Source organism: Neophocaena asiaeorientalis, unplaced genomic scaffold, assembly GCF_003031525.2.
Source record: "Neophocaena asiaeorientalis asiaeorientalis breed wild unplaced genomic scaffold, Neophocaena_asiaeorientalis_V1.1 scaffold280, whole genome shotgun sequence".
Lineage (NCBI taxonomy): Eukaryota > Metazoa > Chordata > Mammalia > Artiodactyla > Phocoenidae > Neophocaena > Neophocaena asiaeorientalis.
The window spans coordinates 1,055,085-1,067,532 of record NW_020185321.1 but is presented as its reverse complement, the minus strand read 5'-3'; the positions used below and the strand labels follow the sequence as shown (position 1 = coordinate 1,067,532).

Sequence of the window (12,448 nt, the reverse complement as noted above, 5' to 3'; positions counted from 1 at the left end):
TGCCTACACACTGCTGGTGAAAGCTCAGGTCGATGTGGCCATGGACCAGGACCTGGTGGCTGGGGTCACTTCGCTTTACCTTGGCTGGGCATTTGGGGGTCCATCACGTTTTCCATAAGAACCCACAGTCCGTTTTCTCAGCTTCACGTAAACAGAATCATATTCTCAGCCTCAGAACCTCTCACTTCTTTCTCACCTCTTCCCCCCAAATAAGAGACAATCTAATCCTGTACTATATGGTTTTGGGGGTTGGGATCACATGAACAGTTTTCATGAGAAATACTGGAGGGAATGTTTCCAGCAGTCAAGGTGACACGGTTGTCCTGCTGCTAAGGCCAGGCTTGTTCAAATGGACAGTTCTGGGCTTCCAGCCCCTTGTACACAGGGCACTTTGTTTATCTGGAATGTGGGGACCAAGCTTGGGGCTTGGGATTCTGTCAAACGATGATAATACCTTTCCCCCCGCCAGGAGCTGTTAGCCAGGGAGCAGGGTGAGCATGGAATTTAGAAGTTTACAAAACAGACCCAATCAGAGAAGCTTGGAAACACCGTTGAAGTGGCAGAGGGGCCTGAAGTCCAGCCCATGGACAAAAAAACTAAGCAAAATACAAAAGGAAAGTGAAATCCTTCCTTCCAGCACCCTTCCCGCCATGATGGGGTGGAGGGCGGGGCAGGCAGAAGCCTGTACGACAGACCAGGGCACAACCAAAAAATCTCAGTGGACAAAAATACTCCACACTCCAACAATTCCAACTACCTTTCCGTGTAAAACTACTCTTCACAGGATGAAAAGAAAATGTTAAGGTTTGCTGCAGGAAGGCCAGGCAGATGTAGTCCTCCACACCGGGGATGAGGGACAGCGGCCTGCACAGACCCCCACAGGGCCTGTGAGCCATCATGCGGTCTAGACACACACCCGAGAGACACTGGTACAGAGACATGCACTCCCTGGACCCGCCACGGTCACCCCACCCAAATCAGGAGGTGCCTTGACATTTGTATGTTTAGGAATTGTAACTCCTGGGTCCACCTGAAGATGGGTGGAAAATGCAGTAGGTGGCCCAGAAAACAAACCATGGGACAGCATCACTAGTTTCCCTGAATGTCCTGTTGAGGCCCCCGACAGAGGGATGTCAAAGGGTGGAGGGTGTTGTGGAGTGAATTAACATAATGACTCAAAACTGCACTAATGTTTCACAGCTTTTTTTTATTAGCAATACCAAGATAAGTTATTGAAGCATTTTTAGTATCGTTTTACATTCCATTCATAAATGACCTAACTTGTAACTCAGCATACAGCACACTTAAAGATATAGTTTGACACTTATTCAGAAAGCTACAATTATTATAACTTACATGCCTTCATTACCAGGAACACCTTCATATATCTTCTAATTACTTCAACAATACTCTGTTCCAAAGCACACGATAACCTGGTACAAGTTTACACATTTTGCTTCAATCACCATTTTTAAGGAGTGGATATCAAGGTGCTATTCACTGGAATTTTACGTCATCTGTTCCTGGTTAACGTGACGACCTGACACAATATTAAACTAGCAATATTACTGCTTAAATACTATGGAGAAAGATAATTACTGCACTTTTCTGTATTCTCTAAAGTGTTACAAAATACAGGACAATCAGACACAAGCAGTAATGCCAACGAGACCACCGCAGGGCCCGCCTCTAGAAGCTGTGCTGAGCAGGCCCCCCATCAGGGTTTCCACAGGTGAAGGGACCTCGAATCCACCAGCGTGTGTCATGCAGCATTCATGACTCGGAGGGAATTTTCTCTCCCGTTCAAGTTACTAAGCCTTCACCATCCTTCGCTAATAGTGGAACATATGGGGCAGTATTTTTAGCCTCCCTGATTCTTTGCTATATATACCGTAGGTTGGTGTGCCATGTGTATACACATACCTATGCCAATAGTAATTATTTATTCAACACACATATGTGTATACATTCTTCTCTTGACTTTACACGATTAACAAGCTGCAGATAGCCACCGAGGAGCACGAACAGACAAGGGCAAGTCCAGCTAGACCGACTAGAACAGGGGGTGTCACTTACCTGCAAGAAAATGTGCAGATTCATTAAACAGTCCAGAAACCACGTGGGCCAGAGGCATTTGAAAGCAAGGGCAGGGCCACATTCCCTAACTGTTTAATGGGATAATGACAATAAAGCAATATTTATAAAATTTGGTCCTTCTGCCTCCGGCTAAAGCAAGAAGAGCCCATGTGATTAGAGCAGGTTGGCAATTAGATGCAGAGGTGCTGTTGATCAGCACTAAGTAATAGGAGAAAATTACTACTTATTTGAAACCTGGGCTTGGCACATAGCATCTGAAAATAAAAAACAAAGAACCTGATTCCTTCAGCAGTTAAGATGTGGTCCGTGGTACATGTGGCAGCTAGATGGCTGCCCGCGCCAACCACCACTTTGATTCAGTAGCCTAAGAAGGTAGACCCCAGAACTTAAGCCCAGAGTACCCACACACAGCTCAAGACAGCCATGGGGTCACAGAGCTCCTATTGCGTGTGGCGGTGGCTGGGCCTGCCTGGAGAGTTTGCGTTTCCCCAGGGATGTGGGTGTCCGTTCTGACAACACTCTCTTCTCTCAGTATTCTCTTCCTCCCTCCCAATTTGAAGTCATCATTAGGGAGGAAAAACATTGTATATATGTTTTGAACCAAAGAGCTTGGTCGGTCTCTTCTCCCACCTCAGGCTTGATCCTGGGCAGTAGGTATCACGCGATCCAAAGAGAACATGGACACGGCAACTAAAATGAAAGCTACCAGACTTTTCTCCTGCTTTGGAGGCACTGTTGATTCAGACGGTAGCTTTTGGAGCCAAAAATATGCAGCAAAAGGAAAGGAACATAAACAAGGCTAAATGTCACCAGTGTTTGCCGACTTACAGACACCATCCATTTGTTTGTTCTGAAATGACGAGTGGACCATTTGGCAAATACAATGGTATTCACACAACAGTTCTGTCATCCTGCAGTGCAAACGACATCATGTCAGTGGCATTCCCATTTAACTTAAAAAGAGGGAAGGGGAGGAGGAATAGAATGCCGAAAGAATTTGGAGACGGCTGCCGTTCGAAGAGGATGCCTCTTCGTCAACATGGTGCACACAGAGAGCCTCTGGATGAGGGCAAGGGAGAGCCTGCCCGGGGTGCTGGTTTCTGTGGGAGACCCCGGGGGACAGCACCTGTGCTTTGTCCCACCAGAGTTAAAGGGAAAGGCCCTGCAGCCAGCTGTGCCGCAGCCAGCCTGGGAAGAGCAGGCAGGAGGGGTGGTGATTTGCATTAATTGAAAGGATCTGCCCTTGGACTGCAGGACAAGCCAAGTGGTCCTCTCTACTGAGGCCTGACATCAGGCTCTGGACACACATTATTACTGGGAGCAGGCTGGACTACAGAAATCAAAGATCAACCTGTAAATGATAAAATCGGGCAAAGAAAGCGAGTGCAAAAGTTGTGCTTTATCAACAATCTCTGCAAGCCAACACATAAGAGAGTCATCTCATGAAGAAGAGGAAGAGAAGAATGATTGCTCATTTGGCTTTAAATAAAGCATGGCAGCTCTAGAGACAGGACCTTACGACAGAGGTTCCCTGGGCCTCCTAGGCTCACTGCCTTCACATGTGTTGGCTGAGCCCGGGCACCTGTCTGCTTGGCAAATTTGGATTTTGTGGTTCTTGTCCTCTGCCATTTAACTAATTTAACTGCCTTTCTCCATTAGAACCTGATGGCTTCAGGGTCACACCTTAGAACTTAAGATCATCCGCAAAAATGTACCAGCTGTCATAGGCTGTGCACCAGTAGCCCATGCTCTGGTGTCTTCATACACATATATGCAGTGTTTTCACATACTCCACCACTGCTCCCTTGAAAATCCCTAACTGACCACAGACCTTAGCCATTTATTGGCCAAAGACTGAGGAGGCAGGACTTATTTCCTACTCCAAAGCATTTGCCTTCTAACAGGAGAAGAATTGGGTAGAAACTGAAACGGTGAGACCATGGCAATGAGATGTCAACACAAAATTGTCAGAACTGTCTTCTAAGCTAATGTTCCCACATACCAAGAAATAGCTATCAATGGCTTGGCAAGGCAGACCCAAGGAAATAAGACGTGTCTCCATAACATTGATGGAAAGTAAGATTTGTGCCTGCTCAGTGCTAAAGGGATGACTGCAACCAAAAGACATTTGGGCAGTGACATCATCTCCTTGTGATAGCCTCATGCAGATGTTCACCCCTTCCAGAAAATACCAGCTCAACTGAGAACCATTTATCCAAGCTCTTATACATCCATTGCCTCTTTTTATCCTCACAGTTCTGTCCATCAAGTTCACCTCGGAGCCAAGAAAGAGCTCCTGTGTCTTCCTCCTCTGCCCACATTGGCCATGATGGGGGGCAGCCTTTCAGAGCCCTGGAAGTCTCTGATGCATAGGTAGATATGTGACCTTCCAGAAATAGCTACTCCAGGCCACCTGGGTCTACAAGTCCTCTCTCTCTCTCTCTCTCTCTCTCTCTCTCTCTCTCTCTCTCTCTCTCTCTCTCTCTCTCTCTCTCTGCAAAATCTCTCAGATCTCTGGCATTAAATGGCAATAGATGGGACGTTGTAGCTGCTGGCCTGGGTCCTGCCTGCGTCATCTCACTGGCCAGTGGGGTAGCAGAGGACGGCTTTCACACGTCTTCTCTAGGATGACCACAGCAACACAACCTTCTTTATACTAGCGCAGGGGCCAGCAAACTTGGATCTGTGGGCCAATTCTAGCCCACTGTCTGTGTTAGTAAATGGAGTTTATTGGAACGCAGCCATGCCCATTCGCTTCCTTATTGCTTACTGTCTGCTTTGTGCTGCCCAGCAGAGACCACAGGGTCTGCAAGCCTAAGGGCTCTCTGGCCTTCTAAGAAAACAGTTGCCCACCCCTGAATATTTTCAGACTGCCTATGCTGAGAAATCAATAAGGTTTCTGGAGGACAGAGTCACCTTTTAAAAGAGTTCAGCTTCGCTATCCTGGTTCATTTCATCACACATTTCAGAATACATGAGGTACAGAGGTTTAAGTAGACCCCATCTTTTTTTTTCAGGAAGGGAGTCCTAATTTTCTCATTGCTATGAGAGAATCCAGGGTTGCAGGCTTAACTTGGGTCAGGGAAGCCAGGTTCTCCCCAACTGGGAATACTGGGGCTATTGCTGGTAATGACCCTGCCTTCTCACTGGCTTCCTCCCCACTCTGGTGGGTCACTTAGTCTGGCAGCCACAACACAAGGGCCTCATGCCCACGATAGACAAGCTGATAGATTCTCCTCACTCAGCCGGGCTTCCCTGAGTGGCGGTAACTCCAGAGCAGAGCTTCGAAGAGTAAGGGGGTTGCACTCTTCTCACTCATGTTCCCTTAATTTGATTTTAGTTCTTCCCCGTCAACCCTACCCCTGGGCTCACCAAAGAACACATAGAGCAAACTCTGCTTGCAAGACTCCCAGACATCTGTCTCAGGTTCAAAAGCAAAAGTAAGGGTTTCTTTCTAAATCCACAAACTCTGCAGTGGAGCAAGCTCTGTACCTGGGCCATGCAGCCAGCCCCCCAGGTGCTGTGCAGCCCAGCCTCTGTGCTGACTAGGGCCCACCAGAGCACTCTCAGATCTCCGAGCTACTGGCTGTCCCAGTAGTTTGTCAGATTTCTCAGGCTGGACAGAGGGGCTGTCTGCCTTGTCTTGTCAGTGGATGTGACGCTGCCCTGGTCTGCCCTTGCCACCCTTATTAAATACTCACATGGATCTTGTCCCATTACAAAACCAAGGTCAAACCCATTCCCAAAACACCGAGGGCACATCCGAGTTCTCCAACAGCAGGGAGTGCCCTTGTACATTATGCTCTTCGACAGAATAAAGAAAGGTAGGCCACGCCTGGAGTCCGGAAACCACCTCACGAATTGGGGACTTTGATTGGAGCACGATTTCTTGTAACGAGGCCCAGAGTGGGAACTGACTCACTCTAGAAGCAACAGTGCATGTGTTTCAGCTTAACCCACGATGGCTCAATCTCCTCCTCGGGATCATCTGTAGCGTGCCTCTGATCTTTTGAAAATTCATGCTCAAGCCCTCAACGCTGGTACATGCTACATACCTCCCTTACCCGGCTGGCTGGGTTGCCTAGCAGCGGACAGCGCACATTGTCCAGGACCCCAGGTCCATGACACCAAGGAATGAAAGACCAGAGTTTTAAAAGTCAGAAAGCAGGCATGCAGAATTAAGAAAGCATCCAGAAGTAGGGCCTATAGCATGAAGATCACCCACAGAAGCCACCTTACCAGCATGTGTCAGCAGAGCCACTGAGCTCTAGTTGGGGGTGGGGGGGGCGGGGGGGTCTATGTGATTCGAGCAACGTCTTTACTGATGCTTCTTCTAATACTTCTACACTCATGAGAATAGAAACAGATAGACATTAGCTCCTCCCACAAACCTGTTTCTAAGGGTGTCAAAGTAGGGATTTGGGTTTACTAACCAGATAAAATCAGACCCCAAACTCTCTTAAGTTTAGAACTGTCAGAATAAGTCTTTGGTTAGGCAAAGCCCAGCTTCTTGAGGAAACCAGCTATTAAGCTGCTGGGCCAGTTTGGAAATCCATACTCTGAGTGGAGCAGAGAGGAGGGAATACACATTAGGAATATTTGATTCCTCGTGCCAATATCATTTCCACCCTGGCAAAGTCAAGCCAATGGGAGTTGGAAGTTTTCAACTATCGCTTGTGCTTTTTGCAATGCTAGAAAGGCAGTAAACTAGGCGGTAAGAAAAAATGTCCTCAAATGCCCCCTTTGTAGCTCAGTGGGTTTAAGTTTTCCTCACAGATATCAACTCTTAGGAAGGATGAATATGCCTGGCCCTCCTGGGTCACAGCAGCCAGTAAGAAAACAAGAAGAGGATTTTGATTATGGTGGGCCAGGTATGGGAAGGGGGAATGAGAACTGGACAGAGTCAGGCCATCCTGGAGGCGAAAGGACAGGGCTTCCACCCCAACCAAGCAAACACAAAGGCCAGAGAAGGGCCTTCCTTGCCTGCTCCCAAGCTAAAGCAAGAGGGAGGATGCAGAAGAAATTAGGATAAACGAAATGCAGAACTTGTGCACTCTAAAAATAGACATGTTTTGGCAGGAGTTAGTTTTGGCATCTCACCACGAGTTCAAGGTGGATCCATAGGACCTGGGCCGTCCGCTGGGAAGCGACCAGGTGCCTTGGGGCCTGGCTGGCCTGAGGGTCTTCACTCCCCTTTTGGGAGAGAGGCCGTGACTTACATCTCAGGCTCTTTTGCCCAATGGCTGAAAGGTTGACTAAGCAAGGTTTTTTTGCACGTACCCTGGAAATGTCAGGGAAGTGTGGTGAGCTGCTATTCTGGGAGGGGGTAAAAGGGCCTAGGAGCTGCAGCTCGGAGGAAAGGGCTTCCTGGTGCTGCCTTCCCCTCCACCCTCGCCTGGTGCAAAAGGACACAAGTGGGCACGCTTCCTCAAAGGCGGGCAGCCTTCCTTCGGCATTGATAGGACGATGGGAAAATTAATAGGGGTAATATGAGCTCATTTCAATAATAATGAGCTTATAAACATGCCAGGTTTTGATCTTTTCTGATTCATGGATTCCTGGCAGGAACTATGGGTCCTACGTAGGTATTTGAAAGAACTGAAAATAGACTTAAAAAAAAAAAACCCCAAACAACAATAAAAAAGAAAGCACTCCAATCACAAACTTAAAAACAACAATAAAAAAAAAAAGAGCAAAAAAAAAATTTTAATAGGGGTAATATGAGCTCATTTCAATAATAATGAGCTTATAAACATGCCAGGTTTTGATCTTTTCTGATTCATGGATTCCTGGCAGGAACTATGGGTCCTACGTAGGTATTTGAAAGAACTGAAAATAGACTTAAAAAAAAAAAACCCCAAACAACAATAAAAAAGAAAGCACTCCAATCACAAACTTAAAAACAACAATAAAAAAAAAAAGAGCAAAAAAAAAATTGGACTGACATAAAACTCTTTTCTCTTTCTTTTAAATATTGTTTTTAACAGCTTCAAAAGTAATGAATTGTATGTGGCTAAAAATAGATCTGGGGTGCTGGTTAATGGGGCCTTATGAATCATTCAGCATAAGGAATTGTCAATATTTTTTTGAGCTGTCAGAAATCCATTTAGTGATTTTTGACAATTCAAAAAATATTTCTGACTGCTTGATCCAGTTCTTAGTGAATTAGGGAAGGAGAGGGAAAAAGAAATACATCAATTTAAATTATGAACTGAGTCCAGCTTGCTGAATCCCACTCTGTGCTAAAAGGAATGTCAGGATTCAGAAGTTAAATACTACTCCCTTCCATCCATTTTCCTCCCTTCTTCTCTCCTTTCCTTCCTCCCTTCTTTCCTTCTTTCTTTCCTTTTTTCAACAAGTGAAGTAAAGTCACAGAAATTCATTCATAGATTACAGATGGAAAGGTACCGTGGTCATTTGTCTCTAGTGAGGATATTTGGGGCTGGGAATAACAAACTGAGCTTCGATTCCGAGAAAGGCTTTCGAATAAGAATATCTGGGTGACAAGAGAATGACTTTGATCCTCCCTGCCCACGCCGACATTGATTTGATGCAGGTCTAGGCTTCAAATCTAGCATCACTTTTTAAGATCTGGAATTACTTTGGAGTAACCATATTCTTTAAGGAGGTAAAGAAGTGCCAGTTTGCTAACGAGATCAGGCAGGCATAAATCCAAGACACACAGGATCACAACCCTGCTAACCAGGGACTTCATAATGTACATTCTTGTTCGAACAACAGGTGAAGAAACAGACAGAAAGAAGGCAATAATAGAAGGCCAAAGTCACAGTAACTGCCATTTGGTATGTCTGAAGATGAATCACAAATACCCCAAGCCATCTCCCTGTTTGGAGAGAGGGTCATTTTATTTCTACATTGTGGTTAGTGTGATATGATTTTAGTATCCTCAAGTCATTATAAAGAAAAGTTTCAGAAAGCAGCTTTGGCTTAGCAAAGCAGTAAGGGATTGTCTTTAGGCATCTTATGCATAAGTTGAAAAGACTGAAAAGTGTGCAAGTTACCATGTCTCTTTCTCTTTTTGTTTTTTGAAATTTCTCCTCTCCCCCTCAAGTTATGGGTTAACAACAGGAGTAGTGCACACTGTGAGACCCCGCCCCCCTTCTCCATGCCTTCCGTACAGGCATCTCAGGTCACAATGATGCAAACTGAAACACGAAAGTACGAGGTCCAGCACTTCTAAATGAAGTTGACTCTCATGATTGCCCATATACAGCACAGTCGGGGTATTTCTTATGTGTAGTTCAAACTCTGCTCATGGATAAGTCTACCCCATTTTTTAAAAATGCACAAATCAGCACTGATGTTTTGGGAAATGAACTAAAGGAAGAGGATTCTAAAACTTACCACACAAGTCTGGCCTCTTGATACATCCAGAATTTGCTGTGCTACTTGCAAGTCCGTTAAAGGCTGCTAAGCCATCGGCGCTGTAGGCCCTGAGGACCGACAGCACATTCACCGGCTTCTCCAGGCCCTGGGGCCCCCGCTCTGGCTTGGGCAGGCTCGCCACGGGGTCCTGGGCTGGAAGAAGGCCCGGGCTGTGCCACTGCTTCTCCGATGCCTGGGGTAGAGGGGAGACCAGTCCCTGGATGGGCTGTGGGGCGCCTGCGGGCAGCAGGCCATCCCCACCGTCGCTGCCCCCGTCCTTGCTCAGGGCAGGCGGCTTGCTCATCACCTCCGGCTCCGTGTCGATATCCTCTTCCTCGTTGTTTTCTCCTTTGGAGGAATCCATGTCCTCTGAGGAGGCGATGTCCGAGAGGTCATCAGTAGTGTTCTTATTTGTGGTTTCAGGGATCAGGATCGGGGCATCATCTTCCAAGTGGGCCTTCCCGTCGGGCTCCCTGTTGGGGCAGGAACTGGAGGCCCCCGAGCCCAGCAGACCTGGGTAAACACCGAACTGCTTGTAGAAGTCTGACGGGAAGTTACAGAACGTGGGGTCCACGTGGCCGGGCCATGGGCCACCCTTCTGCTCCCCCAGAGTCTCTTTGACCTGTCCTTGGGCCATCTTTTCAGAAGCCGAGTCTAAGGGCCCCATCACGTTGGAAAGCGCCATCTCTTTGCTTGATTGTACCGAGGGCAACAAGGCCACTTTACTGGCCTCCCGGGCTTGGTCTTTGCAATTGACCGTCACCCCGACGGCACTATCTTTGCGTTTCGATTTGCCCAGGTGGTTGGCCTGGAGATGAAGGGCCATCAGCTCCATAGAGGACGTTGTGAAAGCACAAAACAAGCAGCCATGCCACGCGATGCTGTCTTGTACAGTCACCGAGGAGCCTGGGAGGGAGGCGGCGTCTGGCCGCACGGACAAGTCCAGGGGCTCGTACTGAGACTTCTCAGACTTCCTGGGGCCCACCTTGCCGCCCGCCTTCTCCTCGCCACCGTCTGCCCCGTGGACCTTCATGGAAGGAGGGTCAGATAGGGCTTTGTCCTTCATGTCCTTCTCCTTCTTCAAGGAGCTTAGGACAAAGCTGTCCATGAACGCTTGCAAGGACCCTTGGAAATTCACACCGTTGTTCACGATACTTTGATAAGCTCTCCCGATTTCGGAGAAGTGGGTGCTTTTGGAAGGAAGGTCGGTACCTTTCAGAGTGTCTGAAGGAGCCTCAGAAGACAAGCCAGTGGCCTGCCCTGAGTGATCTCCAGATGAGAACACCCCTGATGTCCACTGCTGAGACGCAGGGCCACCTCTGAAGTCGATTCCAGGGAGACCCTTAAAGGCGCCCCTCAGGATGTCTGGCCTGATAAACAAAGCAGCTTTGCTGGACAGCTCGTCCCTGTGGTCTTGGTTCAGGGGCTGCCCAGACAGTGGCCCGGCTCCGTTCTGCCGCTCCCGGTGGTGCCGCTCTAGGTGATATTTTAAGGAGGCTGATTGGGTGCCGGCATAATCGCAGTGGGGACATTTGTAGGGTTTCTCACCTGCAAGATTTTGGTATAAGGAGAAAAAAAAAAAGTGTTAATCTCATTTTGGTGTGCTGAACAAGGCTAGAAGGATCAACATTTGTTCTTGGAAACAAAGCAGCTCAAACTAATAATTAGTTAGAGAACAACTGTTTTTTAATAGAAGAATAATTCGTACTCTTAAGCTTTTTTAATGATTTTGTACCATTTGGGACTATTCAGGAATGACATACTATCTACACACAATTAGCTATCTTTTTCTTTATCTAACATGTGAAAACGGCTGTAGATTTAAAAGCTATGATTATGAAAATTAAGCATAATAATTTCAACCACAGTGATCATTAAAAGTAGAAGTTTAAAAAGACAAAGTATGTAACAAATGGGTGGTTGCAATATTTTGTGTATACAATAGCTCTAAAATTTGTTTAAATTATACACATGGAAACCATTTTGAAACCTAAAAATTTTATGGCACTGTTACGCAAGACTGAAATGAATGATTTAAGTCTTGCTCTGCAGTAAATCATGGATATAATTAGCAAATGGCATACTGCACAAGTAATTTATCATTATTTGGAGGGCACCATTCCAGACGGGCTCAGATATCTGCAGACCTACTGCATTGTTTCTAAATAAAGAACTATAAATACCGATTCTATAAAATATTAATACCATTACACTGCATTATGATTGCAGCATGTAAAGACATATAGTTAAGATAAAAAGCAGTCAGTAAAACTTAAAAGAAAATGAGTAATAAAAAGGCACAAAATATATTTAGTTTCTGTATTTGAAATTAACATTATCTACCGGTCTTTGTAGTGCCTTAAATTGGTACTAATGGCAAACCTAATGCTCTGGTAGTAAAATGTGTAATTTACCTATAATAAGCACTTTCTAGAGAATAAAAATAGCTTTAAAGACTTTTAAAACATATAAGATCGTTTTCATGAATTAAATATTTATTTAAATCCAACACACAACTTCTATTGTTCTTTCTACTATGGGAAAGATACCATATACAACTTAGACCTGCCTGCGTTGTAGGAGAGAGGAAAAGGGGAGGGTAAACAAATGCGGATTTAAATATATTCCAAGAATGTGTTCGCAATCCAGGGTCTTCTCTGGACTTTGGAATCGAAAAGCTCTCTGGAAGGAATGGGACTGTTAGAGTTCCCACGAGCTTGCTCACAACTCCCTGTCAATATCCACAATTAATTCTCCGAGGAAATTCAAGCATCCCCCACGGCTTCCTCTATTCTCTTGTAAAACACACTGATCTAAAAGCAACAGCAAGTCATGGGTGAATGGTGTATTCTGGAGACATTTTACTGTGTCTAGTCTCAGCTGACGCCGTGACTCCCAGCTCTCCAGGCCTAGGCCATTTGGGGGTAAGGCGCTTGTTGGGGGTGGGGTGGGGGGGGATGCATGC

General features: G+C 46.2%; 1 protein-coding gene across 1 annotated transcript in view; it reads right to left on the bottom strand.

The window, feature by feature from the left end:
• Positions 1-1,235: 1,235 nt before the first annotated feature.
• ZNF536 (zinc finger protein 536) overlaps positions 1,236-12,448 on the bottom strand; it is a 97,747-nt gene continuing 86,534 nt past the window's right edge. Inside the window, exons 3-4 of the mRNA XM_024734107.1 lie at positions 9,463-11,031; positions 1,236-2,076 (exon numbers count right to left, since the gene is read on the bottom strand). Of these exons, the coding sequence (XP_024589875.1) occupies positions 2,069-2,076; positions 9,463-11,031 (1,577 nt within the window). The 3' untranslated portion in view covers positions 1,236-2,068. The remainder of the gene's footprint in view (positions 2,077-9,462; positions 11,032-12,448) is intronic.